We start from the raw sequence: 15,334 nt of genomic DNA, 5'->3' as shown, positions 1-15,334 counted from the left end.
GCAGCTGGGTCTATTAAACGATCGACCAGTGCACCCTCAAACGGAGCCACGACAGACAGCGCCTTCCCTTCCGCGGCCCCTACCCGCAGTCTCAGCTTCCAAACTCAGGTGGCAGCAGAGAACAGGACCCTGAAAAACTCTGCGAAATCTACACAAGGACTCAGTTCAGGGCGTTCAGATCTGGACAATACCAACTGCCATCAAATAGGGAGCGGTTCTGAGCACTCCCAGCCCCCAGGGAATCAGGCCCTCTCAGGAGCAGGCACTTCCATTGCAAGTAACACCGTGTTACTGTCAAAATGTGCCAGTCTGGTCTCCTTGCTCCGAGCCAGCTCCCTCCCTGCCTCCCTGGGGTGCTGGAGCACGGAGCTGCTGGCAAACCGTTAGCCACCTGTGAAACAGGGCTCAGCCCTGAACTCGAGGGAAACAGCCAGCCCACATCATTAACACAGCCCTGAATGGTAACCATGTAACCCACGTCCCAGGGACACGGCCACTCAGGGTGGGCACAGATGCCTTCGGGGTCACTGCAGCCCCACCGCACTGTACGTCCGACACAGTCACGCGGGCACGGTGTGACCGGACTGTCCTCACACCACAGCGACAGTCCCTGCCGCAGACGTTTACTAGAACAGCGCACAAAGGAGGCAAGTTCTGAGGCCGACACAGGCACAACCGGACTGTGCAAGCGGTTAACAATGGGGGTCAACCCTGCGCTGGTGACAGGAATTCGGCTGGCTGCCTGCCCCAGGTCACTAGGGCACTGCACAGTGGCTGTGTTCTGGTCAGAGCTGGGCGCAGGAGAACCCCCCTCACACGTGGGAGCTGTATAACCGTCTCCTCCCACACCTGGCACAGGGGGGAGGGTGTGGGAACGTCCCCAGGAAGGGAGGGGTGGAGTGGAGCTCCGCTACACCTATTCTCCAGGGGCACAAACTGGAGCAGGTCCCCACCTGGAAGCCCGCTCCCTGCAGCACTCGCCTCTCAGCTCTGCTCAGGCAGAGGGAAGAACCTGGCTCTCTATTTCCTCCCCTGCCCGCAGCAAACTTACTTTGGGCACAATCTGCTTCCCAGGACCTAGCCCAAATTACTGTGATGGGATCTCCAGGGACAGGGGGATCCCTCCATCCAGGCGTGCAGCTGCTCCTCACAGCATGCAGACTGCTCCAGCCTCACACTCTGTGCGCCCACGTTCTCTTCCCACAGGGGCAGAGTGGCAGATACATTCATGCAGTGCTGGGTGCACCCCCCAGGCCTCGCTCACCTGGATTCTGACCCCAGCCCCCACTGCAGGCAGTGCTCACGGAGCCCCACATGGAACTGCGCCACCCTTCCAACCCACTCAGGGGAACCCCATGGTCCGGCCACGTCTGGGTCAGTCAGAGGAGCTGGCAGGGGCGATGCACTAGGAACAGGAATGGACAACACACTGGCTCTTCAATCTACTTCCCGTGGCACAAGAGGCCCCCCCCATACAGCCGCCACGGAGCAGGAAAGCCGCACAGCTGGGGGGCTTTGCTTTTCTGTTCCATGAAGACAATTGCATATTTTGGGGGGGAAATGGCGACCTTTTGCAGGTTTTTGCCCCAAAGCAGAACTGCAAAATCAACACCAGAATCCCGATTTCAGGACATTTCCTGAAAACAGGCAAAATAAATGGAGGAGAAATCAACGCCCCCCTCCCGGATCACGTATGAACACGCAGGAAGTGCCGGCCACGGAGAAAACGGCTAGTCTACAAAACGGCCTGTACAGCAAATACCCCTTTCATTGTGCAGCCGGAGCCGGAGGAGCTGGACGAAGAAACTGTCAGCTCTAGCCAGCCTGGGAGTTTATTTGGTTAGTGATGTTGCTGTGGCTTCTGTATGTAAATGTCCAGTGAGCTCTGGAAGGTGCTGAAGGGGTTCTGCTAGCTTATCGCATACCAGCGCTTGTCAGGGTAGGGTGGCTGTGGGACATCCCCATACAATGACTCCGACTTGAAATGATTTAACTATGGACTTTATGTGTGACCTCGATTAACCCCAAACTATCACTGGCAAGGAACTGCCCAGAACAACGGGCCGATCCTGAGACCCTGCAGCTCCCACCGCCTCAGAGAGCATTTGCAGCTGCTTGGCTCCTCCCAGGACTGGGCCCAAATCCGCTCGCAGGGCAGCCCTGCTATAAATGGCGTTTCGCTGTCGCTGTGATCTCTACAGGACAAAGCTGGGTACACGCTTTCAGGCAACATTACTTAAGTGTTTTCAGAATGTTCTCGTGACGGAGCTTACTGGAAACGCAGCACAGAACAGTGACACTGGTGCGGTCGCAGGGCAACGAATGTCTTTCCCCGAGCCACTGGCCTCACCACTTCTACAGCGTGCAAGGAAGGGAACGCAGCTCCTGTGGGCTCCCTCACACACAGCATACCTGGGCAGGCCTGCCCCTCCGCCTTTCGCTACCCCGTCCCCGGGGGAACAAACAGCTGCTTTTACTGGACTCATAATTGGAGCTGATTGAACCTTTGTTGTCAAAACTTTTTTCCACCGAAGGAGGTGGGTTCTTCCACCTTTTTACTGACCGAAGCAGAAGATTACATTTTTCAGGCTTTGTCCATCACAAATGGAAAATGTTCTGTTTCAACTACTGAACAAACATTGAGTTTTGACAAAAGAACCAAAACTGCGTGAAAAAATTCATGGACATAAAATTTTTCTTCCTTTTCTTCCAAACAATTTTCACAGAATGTTCAAAATCCATTTTTGTACCAGCTCCAGTTACAATCAGGAAAAGCCCTGACCTAGAAACTGACCTGGGGGGAGGGATAGCTCAGTGGTTTGAGCATTGGCCTGCTAAACCCAGGGTTGTGAGTTCAATCCTTGAGGGGGCCATTTAGGGATTTGGGGCAAAAATCAGTACTTGGTCCTGTTAGTGAAGGCAGGGGGCTGGACTTGATGACATTTTGGGGTCCCTTCCAGTTCTATGAGATAGGTGTATCTCCATATATTTATTTATTTATCTAAATCCAACCCTCCCTCCTCACCAAATGTCAGGAATTCAAATTCCCAGCTTCCATCCCATCCCTACAGGTTCTGGTGCAGATCCAAAGGGGGGAGGCATCTGATTCAGGCTGGAGATAGCATGTGGCCAGCCCAAGATGGCAGAAATCTCACAAGAACAGATGATCTCACGACAGCTGCACCATTCCAGGTGGCTTTTAAGAATGTCATCACTCTGTTGGGTGCCCGCAAACCCATCCTGCAAACACCGAGCACACTGCTGCACTTGCCTGCTCTGAACAGTCCCATTAACCCCCAGAGGTACTCCTACAATCAACGTATGTTAACAGGACTGCTTGTGCTTGCAACATGCTTGCCAGAAAGCATGGGCAGGATCAGGCCCCTCATCTAATGGCCTCTTGCCCCCAATCCTCTGACAAGAAAATAGTAACTGGCGATGGGGCGAGGAGCTGTCGCTTGGCAGGGAGTCTGCACATCCCCGAGCTAGCACTAGGTGATGAACTCCAGAAACAGTTCCAGCTATTTGTGGTTTATCCTCATGCAACAGCAGCTCATGAGGGAGAGGGTGGAGGCCAAGAGCCAGTGGTCTCTGGCAGCCACATGCCTTTCATTCTCCCCTTCTCCAATTGAGCTCACAGCTCTGACCAGATGTAACTTTAGCGGCAGCAGCACATAGGAGTCTGACACTGACTGAGAATGGTAATGAGACAGAATTCAGAGGCGGGCGGCTGAGATACAGAACACAATGAGAGAAGTGGCTTACGCAGGACGGGTACAGAACGGAAAGGACAGCCAAGAGCTTGAGTTCTAATTATACCTATTCACACCCTCAAATCATTAATACTGTACCTCCCTCGGCGACCTGCCAAGAACTGAGACAGACCCATTTCCTGAACTTTACCCAAGCACCCGAAAAGGCCTATTACGATGAGCTGCTCTTTAACCAGGGTGCAGCCCTTTGAAAGAGAACCTGGGCTCAGACAGCATCTCCAGCGCCATGGGTGCCCAGAGGAGGGAGAGGTGGAGGGTCTTTTTTTAGGTGGTGATGTAGGAATAGTTAAGGTGAGAAGTTATAACTAGATAAATGCTGGTGGAGGTTTGAGTAGCCACTGGCTGGCCACTGGTGGCATTCTGCCACGCTGTGCAGTCACAGATACGGCAGGACACAATGAACACAGGCATCACACTTCATCATCAGGCCAAGCCAAGAACGCTGCATCCCAGGAGACGAGTAACAAGCTTCTGTGCTTGGTTTCTGCACGGGCTGAAACTCTCCAGCATATTCAGATACTTACCAGAACCTCTGATTGGAAGGATGCTGAGTACACAGATCACACACTACCTGGAGGCAGCTTGGCACCTTTCTGGATGCGACTTTGGTCAGAAATACATCCAAAGCCCTGAGGGATGACACCACTTGCTCCTCAGTCATCCCAGGAGAATCCAGCATTACCCCCATTGAGCAGTGAATACACACTGCAGCATGAATGAGACCACGGTCCGTTTTAATGGGCACGTAATCCACCACCATCATTAGTCGTAACAAAAAGTTGTAAAGCAATAGAGCAATTTCATTTCATGTTCATGTAATGAGACATGAAACCTGATGATTGCCGCTGCTGATTGCAGTATTCCCAAAGTGAATCCATTACACTTTATCTTACATCTCCCTGATTAAAATAAAACTCATTACAAAGTACAAAGCAGTCTATTTTTAAGTAAAACAGAAAGCAGCATGGTGAAACCAAAATGTTCTATCTGATGTCTTACTGATTTACAGATAAGTGACTTCTTTTATACCCTGACTCTTTCAAGATCAAACTAATTAATCAAAAGAAGAAAGGAACAGAAAACTGACCTATTTTCCCAAACAAGCATCCCAGAGAGTTCCGGTTTTGTAAAGGTGCAACAATTTCTACCCTAAAGGCTTCCCCACTTTTCAGCCGCTAACGGGTGCTCTCCCTCTCTCCTTTGGAAACAAGGAATGTCTGTCTGGGGTGTTCTGAATTGGGTGACAAAGCACCGTACATTTATGTCACAGGACTGTAATTCTTCAGTTGTATACTGAACATTTTTGATTTCACCCAAGAAAGCTGACACAGTACGACCCCTGGCTCTTCCAACAGCTGTCCAGTCCTCTCCGATGCAATTTCAGAAACTCTCTTTGGGACAAAACTAATGACAAACTCTTGAGGCCTGAGATAATCATGTACAAAAGAGCAACGTGAGATGGACTATCCCAGTGCTTTGCCATCTGCTCTGAGGAGTTCACGTTACAAACTCCACGTCGGGTCATTGGGTGGGAATTAAGTGGTGCACCGGCCTCATGCTGCCCCTTTGCCTGGGGCTTGTTCCATCAGTGGAAGCTGCCTGCGTTCAAGGGCAGAGCTGGGCCTACATCATTTCACAGCGAGGGACCCGAGATTACAGTTATTACTGAGAACGAGAACCCTCACCCGAGACAAGGTCTATAAATTAAAGGCTGTTCTCTCTGGCTGGGGACTGATATGGCTTATCACCGTAACAGCTGAGCGCCTCGCAATCTTTAATGGATTTTATCCTCACAAGACCCCGTCGTTCCCTATAGTCCAGTGGTTCCCAAACTTTAACAACCTGTGAACCCCTTTCACTAAAATGTCAAGTCTTGCAAACCCCCTCCTAAAAATGAATATTTCCAGGGATTTTCTCCTTTACCTGAGTATAAATTATAAAAGCAGTGAGCTTGGGAATATAAAATTTGTTTTTATGACATGCTTATTATACACTATTTAGTATTAATTATTTATCATTACAGTATTTTTATTATGTTATGAAAACAGCAACACTCTTCCAAGATCTCACTTTCGTAGCTTGTATCACTTTGAATAAGCCTGTTATAAGACAAGGCTCCTATGTTTCATCAAAGAGTATCAGATGTGAAACAGCAGGAAGGTATTTAAGAAACCAACTCAGAGTTCCTCCCACACAAGCATTCAGGTCTTGAGCAGTCCAGGCAAACAATGCACGTTACAACAAAGCTTAAACTTGTTTTTAAAATGATTATGAAGAACAACACTAGCTGCCTATTTAACTTTAAAAACAGCAAAAGATGTCCACCTCCCTTTCCATTTCTTATAAGGAATCTTGAAGTTGAAATCTCCTCAGTGTGATAGATATGCTGACTTTGATCTGCTTAGCTCTTGGAAGTCCAGGGGCTCTGGGCTGCTGGCCCCAGGCTGCCCGGGGTTCCTAGGGACAGCTCTGTCGCCATTAGGGAATTTTTTCTTGAGAACCCCCTGTAACATTTCACGAACTCCCGGGGTTCACAGACCCCAGGTTGGGAACCACTGCTATAGTACAGATGGGAACTGAGGCACAGAAGGATTAAGTGACTTGACCATGGTCAGACAAGAAGTCTGTGGCAGAGATAGGAACTGACCCCCAGGTTTCTGGAGTCCCAGGCTAGTACCCTACCCCCTACACTATCCTTCCTTCTCTATTCAGAAGGGAGAAGGGCCTGAAGTGTCCAATCATGGTCAGGAACACGCTTCTTTCAGTTCTTCCCTCTGAGCTGCATTTGCATTAGATGCCTCAAACTTTCTGATACATAAAATCAATACAAAAAAGAGAGATGCCACAGGCCTGATTCTCTATCCTTCCAAGACCCTTCGTGCTGCTGGGCTTAAAGCGGCCGTCGGGCAGGAAACGAGAACTCCTTACCACTGGAGATTTCTTGGCTAGCACAGGGCGGGGGTGGGGATCCAGGTGTGCTGGGCTCTGGAGATCCCAGCTAGTGGAGCGGGGAAAGGGATCTGTTAACCTCCAAGGGAAGCTGTTTCACTTTGTGCCGGGGCCGGTTCACCCTCCAGCACCCCCATGGTCAGTGGCTTGGAGTCACTGAAGCTCCAGCCCCTGTCTCCAGGTGTGCGGACACAGCTCTGGCACCGCTGGGGATCTGGCCCGTTTGTTATAAGCAAGGGCGTGCCTGATCTCTCTGCACTGGTGAGGTTTAGCGCTGTATTTGCTGTAGCCGAGCACTCAAAGGCAGGCTCTATCAACCCATGGGTCGCGACCCCAAACTGGGTTGCCAGAATGTGTCAAAGGGTCCCCTGGGAGGCCGGGAATTTGGGTCCTGCCCCCAGAGCAGTGGGAGGACATGAGCTGGGGGTTGCAGCACCTGCTCTACACTGGCTCCTGTAGCTCCGGTCCCGGGGGCAGGCTGGTCACAGTGCTACTCAGGTTTGACCCAGCCATCCCTTGGTCATGATGATGTGGGGGGGCCCAGCCAGGCCAGACTTGGTCTCTATCAGCTGTTTAGCGTTAAAGTTTTAATCTCCAAACAATTAAAGTTTTAATTTCCTGATTAAACTTTTACGGCTAAGCAATTAGCAGTGGAAGTTTTAAATGCTAAGCACTTGGCTGCATTCCAGAACCAGGAAGGGGGCGGGAAGCTCCCAGTCTGGTGCGTAGGCACCTTGGCAGATGGCAGACCTGCTAATCATTACTTTTTTTTAATTAGATGCTCTCGTGCCCTGTGACACAGGAGGCAACCCAGGTTGTCCACCTCCATCTGCCTAGGGCCATGTTTCTTGCTCCATGACAGTCTATTTCCATGACAGCAACATGGTATCTGTATAAGTCACCTGTTGTCCTCCTCTTGTCTGTCTTCCACCAGGGCTAAAGCCTGTCCAAGTATACAGGTTTTTTCCTGGGGCATCCTAAGCTACCAGCGTGTCCCTCGGGTGGCGGATGAGGGAACCCCAAACACAGTATGGGCTGTTCCAAATGTATTGGATAAGGAGCCATGGACCAATGGTTGTGCGTCAGGCTAACCACCCAGCCACATTAAAAAAAAAAAAAGTCACAGCTATGGAAACCCCCCTGAGATCTGCTAAGCTCCAGCAGAGCAGGGCTCCTTTCCTCCCGGCCTGAGCAGGGGGAGGTGAGTGACCTGGGTGGAGGCATGGAAGGAGCTGGTTTGGATTTAAATCGGATTCTGTGCTGCCTTGATGCTACAATCGCATGTTCATACAAAGTCCGTTGCTATGTGGGATCGTACCTGCCCACAGAAAATGTACAGTATGAAACATTTTTAAAAACTCCTAATAATCTTTGTACTTACTTGTAAAAAGCTTGGTTTTCTATCCCACATTTCCAGAGATGCTTGCACGCTTCTGGTGTTGGAGCAAAATAAGTAAGAGCAATTTTCTTTTCCTACAAAAAATTCCACATGGAAACAACTGAGTGTGGTTAGCAGGCGGCATGTTTACAATCTGCAGGGCAGCTGAAACTAAAACAGCTCATTTATTACACACAAACCTTCAGGAATCGCCACAAAACATGGAAGAATGTATCTGACTGACTGACCCAGCTGGAAATATGTCTGATTTCCACGGGTAAAGACGCAATTACCTGATGCTTGGTTCATCCATATTCCTGTGTATCCAAAAATATATATTTTAAAAATTCACAGGGATTAGCTAACTATCTCTCATGTGCTGTACTGTACTTAACCCATTTCGAAATCGAAATGTGCACACTCCTTTAGATAGCCAGGTCTGACTGGGATGGGCAGGGATAACGTGGACCTGAGAAATAACACCCCGAAATGCAGCGTGAAGCCCTGTCCTGAGCAGATGACACAGATATCGAACTGGATGTCATTCTAAGAGATACCTGAATGTTCTGACCCTTGCAATGGTCCGAAAGGCCATTTTGTTTGCCACTGAAAGATTTGCGTATATTTTTTAAATACATGTCATAGCCTTCCTTTGTATTTTGTAAGTAAGGGCTGGATCTTGCTTTCCTTGGAGCCAACAGAGATCAGACCCTAACTGTGTGATTACAGAAGGCGGCTGCAAAGCAGAAATAAAACAGTTATTACTTAGTCCTGCCTTGAGTGCAGGGGACTGGACTAGATGACCTCTCGAGGTCCCTTCCAGTCCTACACGTCTCTGCTTCCATGATTAAATGCAGCTTCTTAGTTCTGGAACAGACTTCGGGAGCTGGGTTTATTTTTTCTACCAGACACAATAGCAAATGTTTAATATTTGAGGCAGAAGTAAAGACTATACCTAGTGAGTACTGAAATGAGGAGAAAATCCACTCACCTCTTTCTGACTTACATATAAACAGAATGTCTTTCCTTCGAATTTCATTTTGGCTACCTCGTTCCTAAAATTACAAAACCACGTATGTAACAGACCTGTTGCTCATCACCCATCTCACTCTCATTAATGCAGAACCCACACACAGTGGAATTGGACCCGGTAATATGCACAAATTAAGCCAAATTGTTTGTATGAAACGCCAAGTTAATCAATAGACTATTTTCAGAACAGTAGTTGGAACAGTCTCCAAGCCATATTTTTCAGTTCGTCCGAAGGGTAAGAGAGTGATAAGAGGACTCCTGGCTCATAGACAGTGGCTGGAAAGGGGAACGTCTCGGGATGGAATGTGATTCGCAGGGCAATGTCCAGGAGTCGTCTGAGAACTTTGCTTATATATGTGCATTCTCTGGATGAAAATATCAAATGTAAGATACCACACTGAGCTGATGAGGCCAAAATTTGAGATACAGCGAAGAATGAGGAACAATGCAACCAGATTCAGAGGGTTTGGGGGGTCTTTCCGGTGACTGGGCCAATACATGGACAATGCAGTTTAATGTAGACAAATGTAAAAAATGATAAGTCTGGGGCAACAAACCAAATATAGAGAGTACATATTACATGGAACAGTCATGCAGCGTACTGACCAGGAAAGGGGTTTAGGGGTTATTGTAGAAAAATCCTTGAAGCCATCAGCCCAGTGTGTGGCTGCAGTAAAAAAGGCAAACAGGATACTGGGATGCATCAACAGTGGGATAGAATACAAAGCAAGTGTACATTGCATGGGTTAGATCTTAGCTAGAACACTGCGTTTGGGTTTAGTCACCCTTTCAAAGGAAAATACCATTGCCCTGGAGAGGGCAGAGTTCAGAGCGCCTGGAGTTAACTTACTGGCAGCATTTAAGAGGACTTCCTCGGTTTAACAGACACTTTGTGTATCTGTGAGGCAGCTGGGGTTTGCATTTACATTGCATTTTCATTTCTGTTTATGGCATTTTCCGGACTACTGACCAATTAATGCTTAAGAGCATGAATATTCTAGGTTTGTGAGACACTTCCAATGGCTCATGCAACAGGTCAATCAGGCAAAATGTACCCTTTGCACCAGCAAAACCGCTTATGTGCGCAACCCAGGTAACTGCATGCCTAACCATGCCTCACAAACATCGTTACCGGGATGTGTGTGCGCAGTCGTCTGACTGCACATGCGAACATAAGGCTTTGCAAATACAGAAAATACGCATGCAATTTGTGGGAGTCATCAATTGCTGGAATCTTGAAAAACCCACATGTGCACACGGCATGAACCCAATCCTGTATCCACAATGCCCACTGAAATCAATGGAAATGCTCGATGTGCAAGAAATGCAGGATAAGCCCTATAGATCTCTAGAGTATCTAAAGGGTTAAGCTGGCAAGAAGCCCCATTTTGAGACCAGCCAGTGTAAGCTCACTGGGCAGCTCTGCAGAAAGGTCTTAACAAATATGATGATCCCAGAGTTTAAGAAAAGTTCTCCTAAAGGAAGGGCTAAAAAGACGGAGCCTGTTTTTGTTAATGAACAGACGTGGTCAGGGTGCCCTGAAGTGCCCCAGCTCTCTCTAGTGGGTTGGGAACCACATTTGATTAACCAGTTTAACCCATCCAATGTTAAACCAGTTCAAGCAAATTCCTTCTAGACATGGCTTGGCTGGCCGGGGTACATGGAGCCAATGCGGATTTAAATAAAGTCGGGGCACACCCATTGAGTGTCTGTCTAGTCACAGTTTGGCCCCATTCATGCACAGTGGCCAAACCATCTCTAGGCCTGATTAGCTCAAACCCGTTTCAAACAATGCTTTGAGTCGGTTCTTCAAACATGGTCTCAGCTGCGGGGCCGAAGTGGAACAGGATTAACTCCTCCCCCTAACGGGAGAGACGATCTAAAAGGAATTTACAACTAACAGTTAATTGGCAAATTCATTTCACTTAGATTCCCAGGTCCTGTCCTCACATGCCCCGTGTATCATGGCCTATATAGGAGAGCTGCTCTGTACCATACACTAAAATATGCAGTTACTCTAGGCAGGGGAAACACTTGTATATTTCTCCTTGTGGGGGGATGAAAAGAGCAAGTTACACAAATTCTCCTTTGGGAAGGGGAAGGGGCGAAAGGGAGAAGCAAAACCTGCCAAAAAAAGAGATGTGCCCAGATCCCAGGCTGAACACACAGTCAAACCCCATCACCTAATTATTACTAACCATCCAGGCACCTTTGAATAATCCCATAACCAGAGACCTACGCCATGTTCCTAAATATATCCACCGAGCCTCCTGTTCTGCCACCAGTCAATTGAAGCAGTTGACAAACGGTTACTATGATCTTTGCACAAGACAGAGACTGGGGAAGGGAGATTCTGACAGTGCCCAGGAAACGCACACGACCCAGACTCAGTCCGTGGCGTGCACAACTGGACTTTACAGCAGAATTTAGCCCACTCCATATAAAGTAAACACGGTGCAATGGGCTCCCTATTCCATTGATTGTTACTTTTAAATCATGTGAATTTGTAATCACTGACGAGGCCGTACTGAGCCTCAGTAAAACAGCATGACATTAGTATTAAGAAATAGACTCAGATTTTATAAATACACCAAATAAGAGGGCAGTAAGAACGATATCAAGCGCTTCCCATGTGCAAAGTGCAGCGTGAACATGGCCAACTCACCATCACACTGCAGAGCTGTCTGGTCACCACTGGAACACCTTGCAGTTAGTTCATCGCACAAGGAGTCAGGAATCGTGCACAAAATACTAGTGCAATCGGGCTAACACGCATTCGGGTTTATGGATGTGAGGAGATGATCTTTGTTCCTGATGAGGTTCCGTTTGGCAGCATCCCAAATGTGTTTCTCTTTCTTTCATGTATATAGTGTGAAATTCACCCCAGCCAGAAAACCCCAGGAGGTGCCTGTCTGCATCCTTAAGTTACTCAATGCCTTTAAAAATCTGCCTCTTAAGCCCCAGTTCAATTGCCCAGCAAAGGACAAACCTTCTGCCCAGCAGGAGTCGCTCAGCTGGCCACGAGGGGGGTCTACGCCAGGGAAAGCGGGAAGACCTCCTCTTCCCCAACACCAGATTCTCACTTGGTTTGGGAATGCACCAGAGGCCCTTGCATAGCAGCAAATCCTCTGGCCCAATGCAGGGGACTCTGCTCCCTCTGAAACCCTGCTCAGCTGGCCAAATGCACAGCAGAAATGCATCAGTTCTGCTACCCAGGCTACAAAGAGAAATGCAGGATTTCCTCTAAGGTCCTATGGGAGGCTGCTTTCAGGGGTATGAAGGGCAGGCCCTCTGCCCGGAGGGGAATTTTGCCCATTGCACATATTGAAGGTGCAGTAACCTGGACTCACTAAGACTGTGGATGAGGTGGGAAGTAGGTACCTGTATATGGAACTGACTGTAAATTGTCCCCTGATATAAACACCTTCCACAGGGTGTTACAAAGCTGCACGTCTTACATATCAAATGGGCAGAATAGGCCAATTGAGGAGATGCCAGGGTCAAGACACACACGTTAGTGCCTGTGATTGGAGATGACCCAGAGCATATTAAACAAATGGGACAGTGCCTATCAGGCCATCAAAGCAGAAAATACAGCGGTGTATGAGACAGACATTTTCATGGGAAGAAACATCAAGGGGTTGAGAGAGAAAGCAGGAAGGTGGAGGTGAGACAAGCTTAAGGGTCTCTGACAAGCAGTCTAGGCCCAAAATGTGACCTCCCTCACTCAAGAGACAGCCAGATCTCCATGGCTGAGAAATGACAACTACAGGACAAACCACCCCTCAAACCTCCATCAGTGAGAAAAGAGGAGAGGTCTGTTTATTCTCTTCCTAATTATTGACACACTCAAAGACATGTGGCTTGTTACTGTGCTTGGAGTGAACATGCAACTAATGCTCATGACCCGTCCACACCTGCCAACTAACCCTTCCCATAAGGGGGTCTTGGAGACAGTCAGCTCTCAGTGACTCCAGATTTAAAAGCAGTTATTCTAATTGACATAAGTATCATTGAGATCGGAATCTGGCTCAAATAATATAAATATTTCTAAATAAGTTTTTAACAGATGAAATTGCTAGCAACAGCTAACCCGGGGGTAAAGTCATTATGGGTAGAGGACTATCCTCACACAGCACTGATTTTCTTGTTTTGCTCCTCCAACCATCCCAAACTAGCCTCGCTCTTCTTTTTCCCAACAGGGAATTCCGAACTAAATTCCGGTCACTAGTCTTACATCAGAACGGCCAGACTGGGTCAGACCAAAGGTCCATCCAGCCCAGTGTCCTGTCTTCCAACTGGCAGTGCCAGGTGCCCCAGAGGGAGTGAACAGAGCAGGGAATCATCAAGTGATCCATCCCCTGTCGTCCATTCCAAGCTTCTGGCAGTCAGAGGCTTACGGACACCCCGAGCAATCCCGCTTGTCAGTGCCGTTTGTTGGACAAGTAGCTTTTTTACTCCCCAGTGAATTTTAACGTCTTCATAGAAGACACTGTGAATGGGATTTTCAAATGCACTTGGTATTGGCTTAACTCTGCTTTCATTTTCGTCAACAGGAGTTTTCCCATTGCTATCAATGGGAGGGAAGTTAGGTCAATGCGGAGCTCTTTTCAAAAGCTAACCCTGGCGCTCTACTATTTATAACGTGCCACGGCTATATTTGAGGAAACACGGCTAATGCTGCGCTTTGTCCTTGTTCTTTGGATACATTTCTTATTGTTGCAATCAAGGGTTTGTCTTCACTACCCGCCGTATCGGCGGGTAGCAATCGATTTATCCGGGATCGATATATCGCGTCTCGTTAAGACGTGATATATCGATCCCCGAACGCGCTCACCGTCGACTCCGGAACTCCACAAGAGCGAGCGACGGTAGCGCAGGCGACGGGGGAGCCGCGGCCATCGATCCCGCGCCGTCTGGACCCCGGGTAATTCGATCCAAGATACTTCGACCTCAGCTACGCTATTCGTGTAGCTGAAGTTGCGTATCTTGGATCGATCACCCCCCCTCCCCCCAGTGTAGACCAGCCCGACGAGAAATAATATAGTGAGTTACCAGTGCTTGATAAAAGCATCTTAAACAAGTAAACTCTAGAACGGGTTGAAATTGGGGGAACTCACCATTTGATGAAGTGAATTCTCTTGTTTCCCTGCAGAACAACAAAACCAAAGGGAGTGAAGGCCAAAAATGCCGCATTTCCTGACACATCCTGGAACACAATAAGATCGCATCAAAACGTTGCAGCACGGCAAAGTTTACACATCAATAGCAACACTCAGTCCTGAATAAGGTGGCGGTAATGAATCTTCCCTCTTAAATTATGCCAACAGAACAGTCCTGACAGCTTTATTTAGACCGTGACATCCTGCCTATAGACCGGAATCTGCAGGAGCACAAAAAACATGACTGGTCCAGCAGAATTTGTGAGCAGAAAATACAATACAACTCCCAGACCTGTGGGACTATTGATTTACTGTGTAGAGCTAACCAATGAAGAAAGCTCCCACATATCACCGATTGGCTTTCATTAGTAAACTTGAAAACCTTCAATTGTTGGTGGCGCAGATCTGAGCGGCACGTACAACAGGCCCAGCTGAGCAGCATCAAGACACTTTTAAAAGCAATAAATAGTGTCACGGACAGTGCGAGTCAGCAGTTCAATGGAATCATAAGGTTTAGGCTCTAGTGAAGGTAACGTTAATTGTCTTGGCACTTGTGGAAAAAAACATGTGTCAGCTTTTTAAAATATGATGGACAACAGTAGGCGCTGTGTAGGTCAGACTGAAGGTTTCTTTCTTTTATAAATTAGATTTTCAACCCACGCCCTAACCTAAGTTCCCTCTAAGTTGTGCGGCCGCACAGCAGGCTATTAAAGGCCGTGCAGACGGGAGAGGTGCCTCTCCCCCGGCCCCGCCAGAGCTGCCGCAACAGGGAGAGGCACCTCTTCCCCAGCCCCAGGCTGCTGCAGTGAGAGGGCTGGGGGGAGTCCTCCCTCCCCATCACAGCTCTGGGGCAGCCTGCACCCCAAACCGCTCATCCCCAGCCCCACCCCAGAGCCCTCACCCCCTGTACCCTAACCCTCTGCCCTAGCCCCGAGCCCCCTCCCGCACCCCAAACCCCCATCTCCAGCCCCACCCTAAAGCCCTCACACCCCCGCACCTCAACCCTCTGCCCTAGCCCAGAGCCCCCTCCCGCACCCCAA

The 15,334-nt window shown here is 48.6% G+C and overlaps 1 protein-coding gene across 3 annotated transcripts in view; it reads right to left on the bottom strand.

Moving 5' to 3' along the window:
- FRMD5 (FERM domain containing 5) overlaps nucleotides 1-15,334 on the bottom strand; it is an 86,371-nt gene that overhangs the window by 18,657 nt on the left and 52,380 nt on the right. For 2 of the 3 annotated variants that reach the window (XM_034782834.1, XM_034782833.1), the window contains exons 7-9: nucleotides 14,253-14,341; nucleotides 9,092-9,155; nucleotides 8,104-8,195 (exon numbers count right to left, since the gene is read on the bottom strand). In XM_034782834.1, coding sequence (XP_034638725.1) covers nucleotides 8,104-8,195; nucleotides 9,092-9,155; nucleotides 14,253-14,341 — 245 coding nt within the window. The remainder of the gene's footprint in view (nucleotides 1-8,103; nucleotides 8,196-9,091; nucleotides 9,156-14,252; nucleotides 14,342-15,334) is intronic. The other variant, XM_034782832.1, reaches the window with a different exon arrangement.

The sequence above is a fragment of the Trachemys scripta genome, chromosome 10, assembly GCF_013100865.1.
Source record: "Trachemys scripta elegans isolate TJP31775 chromosome 10, CAS_Tse_1.0, whole genome shotgun sequence".
Taxonomy (NCBI): Eukaryota; Metazoa; Chordata; order Testudines; family Emydidae; genus Trachemys; species Trachemys scripta.
The sequence above is the reverse complement of the archived record's forward strand: the minus strand, read 5'-3'. Positions and strand labels throughout refer to the sequence as shown.